Raw genomic sequence first — 16,391 nt, forward strand, 5'->3', positions numbered from 1 at the left:
ATTAAGGGTTCTTCATAGAGAATGGTAAACATGTCATCAGAATGTGAGGCTTTTTTCAGTTTGGAAATCAGAGGCCATATAACCGCATACTTGAGTCTATTGATAAGGTATAGATCATAGTAGCAACATCACAGTCATTAACATACCTCCCTAAAATGTTTAATTACTTATACCATTAGCAACTAATCAGAAATACTTTTTCATTGTTCTGACTTTGCTCAGCCAATGAAAGGTTGCCATATTTATCTGCTTGTGACTGTTCTTTGCAGTGCAGGTCCAGTAAGCCCAGCAAAATATGTCCAAAATTACTGAAATCTGAACTTTGGTGAACAAAATAATTTCAAAGCGTTTCTCTTGATCTCTTTGGTTTTTATTCCATATATTATTGGGTTCAGCATTGGAGGAACAATTAGGTATAGGCTAGATATGATAACTTGGGAGGAAGAAGCTGTGTGCCCCCCAAACCTTTGAGTGACAAAGGAGAAAAGTGCCGGGATGTAAGCCAAAAGTATGACACAAACATGGCTGACACATGTACTCCCGACTTTGTGTCTGGCCTCTCGGGATGGGAGATTGAAGATAGTAGATAAAATAATTAAATATGACACTGTAACACCCATTATATCCACTCCAACTACAAGCAGAGCAACTACTAACCCGTACACAACATTAATTCCAATGTCTGCACAGGCCAGTTTAGCCACAGCAATGTGTTCACAATAAGTATGTTCAATCACATGGCTGTTGCAAAATGGCAACCTTCTGACCAGGAAAGGATGTGGAAATATCAGAAGAGTTCCTCTCATGACCACTGCAACTCCAATTTTTGTGATCAATGTGTTGGTTAAGATGGTGGAATATCTCAGTGGCTGGCATATGGCAGCATAGCGATCAAAAGCCATAGCCAAGAGGATAGAGGACCCCATGATAGAGAAGGAATGAATGGAGAACATCTGAACCAGGCAACCTTCAAAGGAGATCTCTCGGAGGTTGAACCAGAAGACCAGGAGCATCTTGGGAATGGCAGCACTGGACTGGATAAGGTCTGTTAACAATAACATGGAAAGAAAGACGTACATGGGCTGGTGGAGGCTCTCCTTAGTTTTAATGGTAAGCAGGACACTAATATTGGCCAACATGGTTATCAGGTACATGGAGAAGATCGGCAATGAAATCCAGACCTGGACATCTTCCAACCCAGGAATTCCAATCAGAATAAAATAAGAGGAGCTCAGATTATTACCAAAAGATGTCATGACTCCAAGATATCCTCTTAATGTTACTCAGTGTGACAACATCAGGAAACACATTAACGATTTCTCTTTACCGAGATAAAACTACTCACAGTACACAGAATATGCGAAAAAGAAATTCCACAAATATTAGGAATATTATAGAACTGAAATAAATGTATCATCTCAGTTGTTCAACTTTCTGTTTCTTCCTAAATGATTCCCTTTAATTTAAATATTAATAGCAGGCAATTTTTTCTAATGCTGGCACCTCTAATATCCATAAAATCATCATAGGTTAAGCTGTCTCCATTAATGTCTTCAAGAAAATAGAATCCTTGGGATTTGTATGTTACCCTATTTATGTGGGCTTCCTGGGAGTGATGTCCTCTCTTTCCACAGTCCAAGCCTGGGACTAACGTAAATGGTTCAGTGATCTCTGTACAGCACTATGGAATATGTCAGAGTTATATACCGTATAAACACTCGAGTATAAGTGCTGAAAATGCCCCCCTCGGCTTATACTCGAGTCAAGCACTTTTCTGCAGCAGAGAATGACATTTTCCGAACTGAATTTGGGGCCCCTTATCTCGGGGCTACTTGAAGCTAGGAACCCCAAATGTGGTGTGAAAACCCAGTGGAACTAGCACTACAACATATCCAAAGCTGGGGTTCCTAGCACCAAGTAGCCCCGAGATATGAGGCCCCAAAGTCGGTTCGGAAAATGTCATTCTTTGCTGCAGAAAAGTGCTCGACATTTTCCAAACCAACTTCGGGGCCCCGTATCTCAAGGCTACTTGGTGCTAGGAACCCCAGCTTTGTATATTTTGTAGTGCTAGTTCCACTGGGTTGGCACACCAAAGTTGGGGTTCCTAGCACCAAGTGGCTCCGAGATACGGGGCCCCAAAATCGGTCAACTGTGTCCATCTGCAGCAATGTCATTTCGGGACCCTTTGGGTCCAGAGACCCCAAGGTTTGGCTGCAGCTAGGGGGCGTCTAGGAACCCTTAACTACCGAGTTTGAAGTTCAGGGGGATCTATGGCTGCAAATGGGCACAGTGAGGCATGCAAATGGGCACAGTGAGGCTGCAAATGGGCATTGTTGACCCTCTTTTCCCCTTACAGTAGCTATGCATTTCTCACTCTAGGTTTATACTCGAGTAAATAAGTTTTCCCAGTTTTTTGTGGTAAAATTAGGTACCTCGGCTTATATTCGGGTCGGCTTATACTCGAGTATATACGGTAAATATATAATATTAATAATAAGAAAATAATAGCATGTGACTGTGTGTGACTGTGAGGGGACGATAGAGTGTACATTTTTGTTTATTAAAAATCTTACAAACATAATAAGAACATATATACAAAATAAATAAAAATATATATAAACAACAATAGCTTACATCAGCATAGCAAAAACATAAAGAAAACTAAATTTACCAACCTAAACAAAGTCATAACCTCCACCTAAAACACCCTCAGGCTAAGAAACCATTACACATTTAACCCATGCATGCAGCCTTTTTCCAAAAATACAGTCTTATACTGTATAGAAAACTAGGGGACGTGAAAGGACAGAAAGAAAGCCGCACACCCAGAGACTGACAAATAGCAGATATGGAGACCTGACATTCCTCCATGGCTTTGTCCAGGCCCCCGGGCGCCACCTTTCCTTCTCAAGACCCCAAATCTTCCCAACCTCACCATGAATGTTGTGCACTACCACCTCGACAGGAAGGACTTTTTTCCGAATGGAAACCTGACACTGTGCATTCCATGTGAAGAAACGGACTACTAAGCTAACTAGAAAAAATTGTCCCAAAATCAAAATCCCAATGTGTCTCAAAGGCCCTGTACGACCACTCCACATAACTCAAGCGGGAAAAGAAAGGGATACCCAGAGCCCCACCCACCCGCTTGTAGACTCCTATATTGAAGGGGCATCGAAGCAAGAAGTGGTCCATTGTCTCCTCCACCCCACCACATTCCACTCTTGGACAATCACTGTTCTCCGCAGAGCGATGCTTCAGGTTGTCCTTTACATAGAGTCTGCCATGAAATGAGCACCAGGCCGAAACTTTAAAGGGATTCTCTCAAGATTGAGCAAACGCAGACCCTCCCTCATAACAGGACCTGGACAATCCCTCAAGGCCAGTGGGTCACTAAAGGCAGAACCAACAACCCTCCTCTCCAGGTCCTTCCTAGGAAGAGACTTAATTTCCTCCGCCGTCACTCGCCACTGCTGAAGCATTTTCAGGCACGGGGCAACATAAGCCGTGAGCTCACCATGTCGGACCCTCGGGATTTTCACTGGCCCACCATTCTCCCAGCTTCACAGAAAAGGCCTAAACTAGGACTGAAAAATGCCAACCCGCCCTGGCGGTTCCTCTGCCAGCATGTTAGCAAAATTATGTTTCAAAAACATCAGAGAAAAAAAAAACACCGGGTTGGCCATACCTAGGCCACCCATCTACCTGGGAAGGTAGGTTACAGACCTCTTAACGAGATTCAGTTTGTTCCTCCATAACAGTTGGAAGAAACAGCTGTAGATTCTCGCATAGAGAGACACTGGCAAAACACAGACAAAGCTGACATACAGAAATACAGGGATCAGGTAAGTTTTAATCAGTATATAGGCAATAGTGAGTCAGTTAAATCAATAGCATTCCTTCAGTATTGCAGCAGCGCTGTATGACCCCCAATAATAAGGATCCTTTTTTCAATCACGTTCATAAAGTGCAAAGACGGGAAACAGATGATAACAAGATGATAAAAAATCCCCCAAGTCAATAATCTCGTGTTTTGTGAGGGTAGTTAGTCCATTCACCAAGCTATACACCACGTGCTGGGATCCCCAATGAAAAACTCACTCACCAGAGATTTAACCAATATGAGCCTTGATCAGTATTAGTTGGTCTGCACCACTTTCCAAACGACTACCAGATGTCAGTCTAATTCTCGGTAGTTCCAATGCAATATGTGGGAGAAATAAATGTCCACATAGTGTGATACCGCTAAACACTTTTATTAAAACATTTAAACATTTCCCTTTAAAAACATGCGTACCAGATGATCATGAAATAAGAGCAAAGAAAATTAAGTGCACTGTGCCTGTTGCGTCCTTTAATCTGACAGGGATGACAGGAGCGCTCACTGAGTGTGGTTACAGCTGTGCGCTTCCTGATTCCTCGGTCGATGGAGCGCATGCGTCACTTCCGGTGTGTCACGTCCCTGACGTTTCTTCCTATCCCGGACTTCTTCTGAGGGCGTGCCACACCAGAAAGGAAGCCGGTATTTATGTGTGCATTGGGCGCAGCTACCAATCAGCAGAGCCCCAGGCTCAGGGAAGGTTACAGGTTCCCGCCCCCATGCTTAGTACTGTCAGCAATGGGAGAATCAGCCAACCTCGGTCCGTCCCCCCCCAGCCTGCACTGAACACATCCATACCGGTCTTTTGTGTGGAAGGAGACCCATTCATAAAAAACAGCAAATGCCTAAAATGTTCAGGGCTGTTGTGTGCTGCGATTAATTGCTTCGCAGCACAACTCCCGGAACATCCACGAGAGCGCCATAGGCATTCTTAAAATTACCATAAACATATTTTCTCCAATATAGTACAATCGTCCACAACAGCATTACATAGCATTAATTCATCATGCCGAATACTCTTACAGCATAATGACACAGTGTCTAAAAACAATGCATAGCGATCTTTTAGATATACAAAATCCTATCTGGCCAAAAAAGTGAATTACATCTAAACCAGACAAAAAATACACTGCATGCTACTAACTAAAGACTATACAAAAATGGTATATCTTAATTATATACAATAGATTGGACATAGTAAATACATTTATGGCCGTACTAAAAAACCAGGCCAAAAAAAAAAATTTAATTGAAATTAAAAACTGTCCTTAATAAAATGATCAGTGCTAAGAAAAACAATAAAAATCAATGATCAATTAAAAGTACATTAAATAAATTGGAAAGCGATAGAGAGTGTTAAAATGTATATATTGAATATCATATAACACAGGAATTATATACCCCAAATGTACCTAAGTGTAGCTGATGAAGCAATTAATGTCGAGTTCTATATTGAGACCTTTGGGCGAAATCACATCCACAGAGTAAATCCACCGAGTTTCACATTTGGATAACTCCCGGAGGCGATTTATGCCTCTCCAATAGGGTTCAAGGTGTTCTTCCCCCCAAAATTCTAATCCTGTCGGATCCCTATTATGTTTTAGTTTAAAATGCAGTGAGACGTTGTGATCCTTATAGCCTATTTTTATGTTATGTATGTGTTCAGCTATTCTCACCCGCAGTAGTCTTTTGGTGCGGCCTATATAGATTAGACCGCATGGACATTTAAATGAGTAAACTACAAAAGGTACTGTTGCATGTGATAAACTGTTTAATTTCAAAACTGGGATTATTCACTGGAGAATGAAAATTATCGACACCTCTAAGGGGTCTCGAGACCTCTCCGCAGGCTTTGCATTTCCTGCATGCAAAGAAGCCATTACGGTCCCAAAATGTCAGAGGACGCTTAGGGAGATCGATCACTTTTTTTACTATTCTGTCCCCAAAACTTGTTGTTTTCCTATAGATAAATTGGGGTACAGGAGGTAGTGCTGAAGTGAGTTTCTTATCCATCAAAAGTATGTGCCAGTGTCTTTTAAAGATTTCCTCCAATTCCTTGTATTGAACATGGAATTGGGAAATAAAACCCCATTCTTTATTCTGATATGTTTGAATTTGTGGTATCTCAGATCCTGCTGGGCATATTTCTTGTAAGCATGTGGATCTGGGTATTGTTGCCACTTCTTCAACCACTTTCTTCAATATTAACAGGTCATAACATAACCTCTGGCTTCAAACCTATCTGTGAGGACATTAGATTGAGCTAAGAACTGTGCATCTTCAGAGCAATTTCTTCTTACTCTCATAATCTGACCCTTCGGAATATTACGGAGCCATAAGAGGATGATGACCACTTGAAATGGGCAAATAACTGTTCCTATCGGTTTTTTTGAAATAAACTTTTGTTTCTAGTTTACCGTTCACTCTATAAATGGTGACATCCAAAAAGTTTATTTCCTCTTTATGCCAGTCTGAAGTAAGCTTGATGTTGTTATTATTATTATTCAAGGACTGCATGGTGTATTGGGGCTATTCAGAGTCACAGACAGAATACAGTGATCGGAAAACTCCACCTCCCGATTAGGGATGAGCTTCGTGTTCGAGTCAAACGCATGTTCGACTCCACCATCATGTGTTCGGTCTTTTGCCGAATTACGACGATATGGGCCGTTCACGCCAAATTCGAGTGGCGCGTCACGGCCCATAATTCACTGCGGCATCGCAGTGCATTGCTGGCTGATGATTGGCCAAGCATGCACTATGACCCGCATGCTTGGCCAATCACAGCGCTATGTGTACAGAGAGCCGTAATTGGCCAAAGCCAAGGAGGCTTTGGCCAATTATGGCTCAGGGGGTTTAGTACATGCCCTACACTATATAAGGGCGCCTGCATGTCGGCCCTGTGTAGTGTGTTCCAGCGTTGAGAGAGAGATAGAGAGAGATAGTGTCATTTGATTTAAGTTAGATAGAGTAGGCAGGTCGAGTCAGTTAGCTGCACTTACAGTGTATTGTGTCTATATATATATATATATGCATCCTAGGTGTTGTATATATATATATATATATATATATATATATATATATACACACACACACTGTATTTAGTTTAGCTAGATCCTGTTCTTCTCTTCCTAATATACTGACAAGCAGGCAGGTGTTTTTACAGTATTTCCAGTTACTGTACTGTGTACCCTGCACAGTTGCAACTACAGTATAGCTACCTGCAGCCAGGTGCTTGTGTAGGCTCTATGAATTATTTCCAGTTACTGTACTGTGTACCCTGCACAGTTGCAACTACAGTATAGCTACCCGCAGCCAGGTGCTTGTGTAGGCTCTTGATGTATTTCCAGTTACTGTACTGTGTACCCTGCACAGTTGCACCTACAGTATAGCTACCTGCAGCCAAGTGCTTGTGTAGGCTCGTTGAAGTATTTCCAAGTTACTGTACTGTGTACCCTGCACAGTTGCACCTACAGTATAGCTACCTGCAGCCAGGTGCTTGTGTAGGCTCTTTGAAGTATTTCCAGTTACTGTACTGTGTACCCTGCACAGTTGCACCTACAGTATAGCTACCTGCAGCCAGGTGCTCGTGTGGGCTCTTGAAGTATTTCCAGTTACTGTACTGTGTACCCCGCACAGTTGCACCTACAGTATAGCTACCCGCAGCCAGGTGCTTGTGTAGGCTCTTGATGTATTTAAAGTTACTGTACTGTGTACCCTGAACAGTTGCACCTACAGAATAGCTACCTGCAGCCAGGTGCTTGTGTAGGCTCTATGAATTATTTCCAGTTACTGTACTGTGTACCCTGCACAGTTGCACCTACAGTATAGCTACCTGCAGCCAGGTGCTTGTGTAGGCTCTTGAAGTATTTCCAGTTACTGTACTGTGTACCCTGAACAGTTGCACCTACAGTATAGCTACCTGCAGCCAGGTGCTTGTGTAGGCTCTATGAATTATTTCCAGTTACTGTACTGTGTACCCTGCACAGTTGCACCTACAGTATAGCTACCTGCAGCCAGGTGCTTGTGTAGGCTCTTTGAAGTATTTCCAGTTACTGTACTGTGTACCCTGAACAGTTGCACCTACAGTATATCTACCTGCAGCCAGGTGCTTGTGTAGGCTCTATGAATTATTTCCAGTTACTGTACTGTGTACCCTGCACAGTTGCACCTACAGTATAGCTACCTGCAGTCAGGTGCTTGTGTAGGCTCTTTGAAGTATTTCCAGTTACTGTACTGTGTACCCTGAACAGTTGCACCTACAGTATAGCTACCTGCAGCCAGGTGCTTGTGTAGGCTCTTGAAGTATTTCCAGTTACTGTACTGTGTACCCCGCACAGTTGCACCTACAGTATAGCTACCTGCAGCCAGGTGTTTGTTTGGGCTCTTTAAAGTAATTCCAGTAACTGTACTCTGTACCCTGCACAGTTGCACCTACAGTATAGCTACCTGCAGCCAGGTGCTTGTGTAGGCTCTTGAAGCATTTCCAGTTACTGTACTGTGTACCCTGCACAGTTGCACGTACAGTATAGCTACCTGCAGCCAGGTGCTTGTGTAGGCTCTTGAGGTATTTCCAGTTACTGTTCTGTGTACCCTGAACAGTTGCACCTACAGTATAGCTACCTGCAGCCAGGTGCTTGTGTAGGCTCTTGAAGTATTTCCAGTTACTGTACTGTGTACCCTGAACAGTTGCACCTACAGTATAGCTACCTGCAGCCAGGTGCTTGTGTAGGCTCTATGAATTATTTCCAGTTACTGTACTGTGTACCCTGCACAGTTGCACCTACAGTATAGCTACCTGCAGCCAGGTGCTTGTGTAGGCTCTTTGAAATATTTCCAGTTACTGTACTGTGTGCCCCACACAGTTGCACCTACAGTATAGCTACCTGCAGCCAGGTGCTTATGTAGGCTATTGACGTATTTCCAGTTACTGTACTGTGTACCCTGCACAGTTGCACCTACAGTATAGCTACCTGCAGCCAGGTGCTTGTGTAGGCTCTTGAAGTATTTCCAGTTACTGTACTGTGTACCCTGAACAGTTGCACCTACAGCATGGTTACCTGCAGACAGGTGCTTGTGTAAGCTCTTGAAGTATTTCCAGTTACTGTACTGTGTACTCTGCATAGTTGCGCCTACAGTATAGCTACCTGCATCCAGGTGCTTGTGTAGGCTCTTTGAAGTATTTCCAGTTACTGTACTGTGTACCCCACACAGTTGCACCTACAGTATAGCTACCTGCAGCCAGGTGCTTATGTAGGCTATTGACGTATTTCCAGTTACTGTACTGTGTACCCCGCACAGTTGCACCTACAGTATGGATACTTGCAGCCAGGTGCTTGTGTAGGCTCTTGGAGTATTTCCAGTTACTGTACTGTGTACCCTGCACAGTTGCATCTACAGTATGGTTACCTGCAGACAGGTGCTTGTGTAGGCTCTTGAAGTATTTCCAGTTACTGTACTGTGTACCCTGCACAGTTGCACCTACAGTATGGTTACCTGCAGACAGGTGCTTGTGTAAGCTCTTGAAGTATTTCCAGTTACTGTACTGTGTACCCTGCACAGTTGCACCTACAGTATAGCTACCTGCAGCCAGGTGCTTGTGTAGGCTCTTGAAGTATTTCCAGTTACTGTACTGTGTACCCTGCACAGTTGCACCTACAGTATAGCTACCTGCAGCCAGGTGCTTGTGTAGACTCTTGATGTATTTCCAGTTACTGTACTGTGTACCCTGCACAGTTGCACCTACAGTATAGCTACCTGCAGCCAGGTGCTTGTGTAGGCTCTTTGAAGTATTTCCAGTTACTGTACTGTGTATCCCGCACAGTTGCACCTACAGTATAGCTACCTGCAGCCAGGTGCTTGTGTAGGCTCTTGACGTATTTCCAGTTACTGTACTGTGTACCCTGCACTGTTGCACCTACAGTATAGCTACCTGAAGACAAATGCAGGTGTTCTCATACTAATAATACTACAGGCAGGCAGTTGATTCTGCTAGCTGCAGTATAATCTGTATATATGTATATATATATATATATATATATATATATATACATCCCAGTTTTGTGCAGCTACATCTCACTGCAGGCCAATAGTATGTCTGGAAGGCCAACAAGGAGAGACTGACAGTCACAAGCCAATAAAAGAGGGCAAGCAGGCTCTGCGTCTAGAGGCAACAGTGCTGGTCGTGGAAATGGGGTACCTCATCAGCATGTGGCCGTGGGACACGCCTGGCCTTTTTTTCAGCAGCTGGCCGTGTTGAGCCGCAACATGCGGAAGACTTGGTCAAGTGGATGACCAAGCCGTCCTCATCCTCCTCATCCTCTCTCACCCGGGCTCAGGGTACTTGGTCTGGCAAAGCAGCTGCCGATGCGGCCTCTTCCCTCGGCTCAATGGCATCAGTGACTCCTTCCCTAGCCCCACCATGTCCTCTTGAGGAGTCCTTCAAACTGTTTGACCACAGTGTTGGGTACATGCTCCAGGAGGATGCCCAGCGTTTTGAAGGCTCCGATGATGGTACTCAGCTAGAGGAAGGCAGTAACGTGAGCCCAGACAGAGGGGGTGCCCAAGAAGGACAGCAATCTGGCAGTCATGTTCCCCCTGCTATAGCATACTGCCAGGTTTTTTCCAGTGATGAGGAGGGAGGGGATGATGAGGTCACTGACTCCATGTGGGTGCCTGATAGGAGAGAGGGGGAGGAAGAGAAGGCACATCACCAACGAGGCAGGATGCCCTCCAGGGGCCAGCCTAAGAGCAGCACACTGACTGCATCACACCGCAGAGCTCCGCATGTGCAGGGCGCTGCTGTCTCTGCGCGTTATTCCAAAAGTTCTTTGGTGTGGGCCTTTTTTGAGATGAGTACATCAGATCCCACAGCTGCTATTTGCAACATATGTCTCAATTGTATCTCGCGTGGCCAAAACATCTCCCGCTTGGGCACCACATGCTTGACCAGACATATGTTGACCTGCCATGCAGTTCGTTGGCAAGCGTACCTAAAAGACCCACACCAAAGAACAAAGAGAACCTCTCCTTGCTCCTCATCAGCTTGGATCCCCAACCCCACTATACCTTCAGTCCTCTCTCAGACCTGCACTGAGAGGAATGAAGGTGTAGAATTAGGTGTGTCACAGCCAAGTACTTGCAGGCAATCTGCTATCGGTACACCGACGTCAGATTGTACCAGGTGAATTTCCTTGCCCCAGCTGCTGCACCGCAGAAAGAAGTTCGCTCCCAGCTATCCACATGCCCAGCGGCTGAATGCTAGCTTGGCAAAATTGCTAGCACTTCAACTGCTACCTTTTCAGTTGGTAGACTCTGTCCCCTTCCGTGAGTTTGTGGAATGTGCGGTTCCTCAGTGGCAGGTTCCCAAACGCCACTTTTTCTCACGGAAGGCTATTCTGGCTCTCTACCGGCATGTGGAAGACAATGTCTTGGCCTCGCTGGACAGGGCGGTCAGCGGTAAGGTGCATATTACTGCTGACTCATGGTCCAGCAGGCATGGTCAGGGTTACCTAAGTTTCACGCCACATTGGGTGACTCTGCTGGCAGCTGGGAAGGATGCAGGACAAGGTGCAGTAGCGTTGGAGGTTGTTCCGCCACGACGCCTCCAAAATGCCACTACTGATGATTCTGACACACCTCTCTCCTCCACCCCCTCCTCTTCTTCTTCCTCCATAGCCTCTTCCTGTGCTTTGTCCTCTGAACCAGCGGTGCTCCGTAGGCGTTCAAGGGGCTACGCAAGTACACAGGCCAAAAGATGCCATGCAGTGCTTGAGCTGGTGTGTTTGGGGGACAGGAGCCACACTGGGGCAGAGATTATGTCAGCTCTGCAGGGGCAGTTTCAGAGGTGGTTGACGCTATGCCAACTTAAGCCAGGAATGGTGGTTTGCGACAATGGCACCAACCTCCTCTCTGCCCTCCGACAGGGACAACTGACCCATGTGCCCTGTTTAGCTCATGTCTTTATCTTGGTGGTGCAGCATTTCTTGGGCAGGTACCCGGGCTTACAGGATGTCCTGAGGCAGGCCAGGAAAGTCTGTGTGCATTTCTGTCGGTCATATAATGCCAGTGCTCAGATGGCAGACCTCCAAAAGGAATTTAACCTGCCTAAGAACTGTCTAATCTCTGACATGCCCACCAGGTGGAACTCAATGTTGGCCATGCTGCAGCGGCTTCACATGCAGCAGAGGGCCATCAATGAGTACCTGTGTGACTATGGCACCAGGACAGGGTCAGGGGAGCTTGTTTTTTTTCCCCACACCAGTGGGCCATGATCAGGGATGCATGCACTGTCCTGTCACCATTTGAGGAGGCCACGAGGATAGTGAGCAGTGACAGTGCATGCATCAGTGACACTGTCCCCCTTGTCCACCTGTTGGAGCACACGCTGCATGGAATAAAGGACAGGGCACTTGAGGCAGAACAGAGGCAGGAAGAGGAGGACTTCCTTAGCTTTCAAGGCCCCCTTTATCCAGACAGTGTTCCTGCGTGCCCGCCGATCACTCAGGAAGAGGAGGAGGAGGATGAGGAGGAGGAGGATTGTGTCAGCATGGAGGTGGAGCCTGGCACTCAGCATCAGCAGCAGTCTTTAAGGGATCATTTACAGTCCCAAGAAACCCATGGACTTGTACGTGGCTGGGAGGAGGTGGCTGCGGATCATGTCGTCCTTAGTGACCCAGAGGACTCCGGACCGATTGCCTCAGCAAACCTCGTGTTCGTGGTATCAAGGAGAGGGATCGTTACTGGCTGGCAACCCTCCTTGATCCATGTTACAAGAGTAAGATTGCAGACCTTATCTTGCCATCGCAGAGGATGAAACATCTTCGGGAGGCCTTGCAGAAAGGTCTGTGCAACGCATTCCCAGAGACTGTTAGGTTACAAACTCCTGTTCCTGGACAACGTGTTGTCAAGGCTTTGGTCAGTCAAAGAAGGAGCGGTGGAGAAGGTGGCCGTCTGACCGATGCGTTCAGACAATTTTTTAGTCCGCAGCCCCAAGGTATGATCGGTTCCAGCAACCATCGCCAGCGTCTGTTTTACATGGTGCAGGAATACCTAGGGGTAGGGATGAGCTTCGAATTCGAGTCAAACTCATGTTTGACTCGAACATCGGCTGTTCGCCAGTTCGCCGAACAGTAAACAATTTGGGGTGTTCGCGGCAAATTCGAAAGTCGCGGAACACCCTTTAAAAGTCTATGGGAGAAATCAAAAGTGCTAATTTTAAAGGCTTATATGCATGGTATTGTCATAAAAAGTGTTTGGGGACCTGGGTCCTGCCCCAGGGGACATGTATTAATGCAAAAAAAAGTTTTAAAAACGGCCGTTTTTTTGGGAGCAGTGATTTTCATAATGCTTAAAGTGAAACAATAAAAGTGTAATATTGCTTTAAATTTCGTAGCTGGGGGGTGTCTATAGTATGCCTGTAAAGGGGCGCATGTTTCCCATGTTTAGAACATTCTGACAGCAAAATGACATTTCAAAACAAAAAAAATCATTTAAAACTACTTGTGGCTATTAATGAATTGCCTGTCCGACAATACACATAAAAGTTAATTGATAAAAACTGCATGGGATTTCCCCACAAGGGAACCCCGAACCAAAATTTAAAAAAATCTGGCGTGGGGGTCCCCCTAAATTGCATACCAGGCCCTTCAGGTCTGGTATGGATATTAAGGGGAACCCCGTGCCAAAATTTAAAAAAAAAATGACGTAGGGGTCCCCCTCAAAATCCATACCAGACCCTTATCCGAGCACGCAACCTGGCAGGCCGCAGGAAAAGAGGGGGGGACGAGAGAGCGCCCCCCCTCCTGATCCGTACCAGGCTACATGCCCTCAACATTGGGAGGGTGCTTTGGGGTAGCCCCCCCAAAGCAACTTGTCCCCATGTTGATGAGGACAAGGGCCTCATCCCCACAACCCTTGGCCAGTGGTTGTGGGGGTCTGCGGGCGGGGGGGATTATCGGATTCTGGAAGCCCCCTTTAACAAGGGGACCCACAGATCCCGGCCCCCCTGTGTGAAATGGTAAGGGGGTACAAAAGTACCCTACCATTTCACAAAAAAACTGTCAAAAATGTTAAAAATTACAAGAGACAGCTTTTGACAATTCCTTTATTTAAAGTCTTCTTTTTTGCATCTTCTTTCTTCTATCTTCTTTCTTCTATCTTCCTTTGGTTTCTTCCTCCATCTTCTTCTTCCTCCGATCCTCTGCTTCTTGCTCCGGTGTTCTCGTCCGGCATCTTTCTCCGCAGTGTCTTCTTCCCTTCTTCTTCTTCTCGGGCCGCTCCGCATCCATGATGGGAGGCTCCCGCTGTGTGACGCTTCTCGTCTTCTGACGGTTCTTAAATAAAGGAGGGCGGGGCCACCCGGTGACCCCGCCCCCCTCTGACGCACGGGGACTTGACGGGCACTTCCCTGTGGCATTCCCCGTGACGTCGGAGGGGGTCTCCCGTTATGTATATGTTTTTCGGGGAAATCCCATGCAGTTTTTATCAATGAACTTTTATGTATATTGTCGGACCGGCAATTCATTAATAGCCGCGAGTAGTTTTAAATGACTTTTTTTCCTTTGAAATGTCATTTTGCTGTCAGACTGTTCTAAACACGGGAAACATGCGCCCCTTTACAGGTATACTATAGACACCCCCCAGGTACGAAATTTAAAGGAATATTACACTTTTATTGTTTCACTTTAAGCATTATTAAAATCACTGCTCCCGAAAAAACTGCCGTTTTTAAAACTTTTTTTTGCATTGATACATGTCCCCTGCGGCAGGACCTGGGTCCCCAAACCCTTTTTAGGACAATACCATGCAAATTAGCCTTTAAAATGAGCACTTCTGATTTTGAAATTTCGAGTCCCATAGACTTCAATGTGGTTCTGACATTCGTGCGAAGTTTTGGTCTGTTCACAAGTTCTGGTGCGAACCAAATCGGGGGGTGTTCAGCTCATCCCTACCTAGGGGCAAGACTTGGACACCTTTCCCACCGAAAATCCTATGGGTTACTGGGTCTTGAGGATGGATCACTGGCCAGAGCTTGCACAGTATGCAATTGAGCTACTGGCCTGTCCTGCATCCAGCGTTCTTTCGGAACGCACATTCAGTGCTGCTGGAGGCTTTGTAACCAATCACAGGGTGCACCTGTTCACCGACTCGGTCAATCGACTGACCATCATAAAAATGAATCAGTCTTGGATCACCACCAGCTACCAAGCACCTGATGCTGATGTAACCGAATAAATTTTTTTAGAAATGTCAGATCCCTTCAAGACTGCCTATGCTGATGCTGAGTGACTATCCTCTTCCTCCTCAATGATCATGCTGACGGCGTATAAGAATATTTTTGTTTATGGGCGCCGCCACCAGTGGCTAAGGCCCAATTTTTCAGCCCCTGTTTAACAGGGGCGTGTAATTACAATTTTTGATGCAATTCTTTGCAGCAGGGCTCGTTCCTGCCCTCCAACTAGAGTATCTGTGAGGGGTTGCAGTGTTGTGGCACCAGCACCAGTGCCCAAGGCGCAATTTTTCAGCCCCTGTTCAACAGGGACATGTAATTACAATTCTTGATCTAATATTTCACAGCAGGGCCCTGTGAGGGCTTACAGTGTTGTGGCAACACCAACACCTAAGACCCAAATTTCTGCTGAGTATATAGGGCAGGCCCCTACTTTCAAACATCCAACTTACAAACGACTCCTACTTGCAAACGGAAGGAGACAACAGGAAGTGAGATGAAATCTACCCCTAGGAAGGGAAATTCTCTCCTGTAAGAGTTAATATGGGAAAAACGTTGCTCATTTCCACTGATGCTTTATCACAATCCTTGCTTCACTAAAAACCCCAAATTTTCTAAAAACATTTGTCATTGTGACAGAAAGTGAGGTGAAATCTTCTGAAGAGGAGCACAGACAGCAAAACAAATGTCACAGGGGTGATAACCCTTCCCTATGTTTTCCAAAAAGCTTAAAAATAGATTTTTTGGCTGAAGCTACACTTTAAAAATGTACCCGTTCAAAATTACAAACAGATTCTACTTAACAACAAACCTACAGTCCCTGTCTTGTTTGCACCACCTGTATACTGCTGTTCAGAGTATATAGGGCCTGGGGGCCCCACGCCTTTCCTTTTATAAATTTGGGTGCGGGGTTCCCCTTAATATCCATACAAGACCCAAAGGGCCTGGTAATGGACTGGGGGTACCCATGCCGTTTGTCTCACTCATTTTCATCCATATTACCTGGACCCGACATTACATTAAAGCCGTAAGCAGTTTTAAATGACTTTTATTCCTTTAAAAACCACTTACCGACCGGCCCCTGTACATATACATCGGCACTTTGAAGGTGGATATCTCGGTAACGTAGCAGCTGCTGCCAAAACTGAGGTATCCATCTTTACAGGAGACGGTCGTGTTTCCGATAATGGTGGTCTCCGTGGCGGATTCGCCGCGAGATCACCGTTATCGGCGGCGGGAGAGGTGCCACCCCCCTCCCGCCGCTCTCCTGCGCCCTTCCGC

The 16,391-nt window shown here is 45.7% G+C and overlaps 1 protein-coding gene across 1 annotated transcript; it reads right to left on the reverse strand.

The window, feature by feature from the left end:
• Positions 1–305: 305 nt before the first annotated feature.
• LOC141129626 (olfactory receptor 51E1-like) lies at positions 306–1,256 on the reverse strand. Its single transcript, XM_073617720.1, has one exon. The coding sequence runs from the start codon at positions 1,254–1,256 to the stop codon at positions 306–308; it is 951 nt and encodes a 316-aa protein (XP_073473821.1).
• Between the last annotated feature and the right edge of the window lie 15,135 nt (positions 1,257–16,391).

This window comes from Aquarana catesbeiana, linkage group LG02 (genome assembly GCF_042186555.1).
Source record: "Aquarana catesbeiana isolate 2022-GZ linkage group LG02, ASM4218655v1, whole genome shotgun sequence".
Classification (NCBI taxonomy): domain Eukaryota; kingdom Metazoa; phylum Chordata; class Amphibia; order Anura; family Ranidae; genus Aquarana; species Aquarana catesbeiana.

Excerpts from the sequence above, each read along its gene's own strand:
- LOC141129626 (XM_073617720.1), bottom strand. The coding sequence starts at position 1,256 with ATGACATCTTTTGGTAATAATCTGAGCTCCTCTTATTTTATTCTGATT.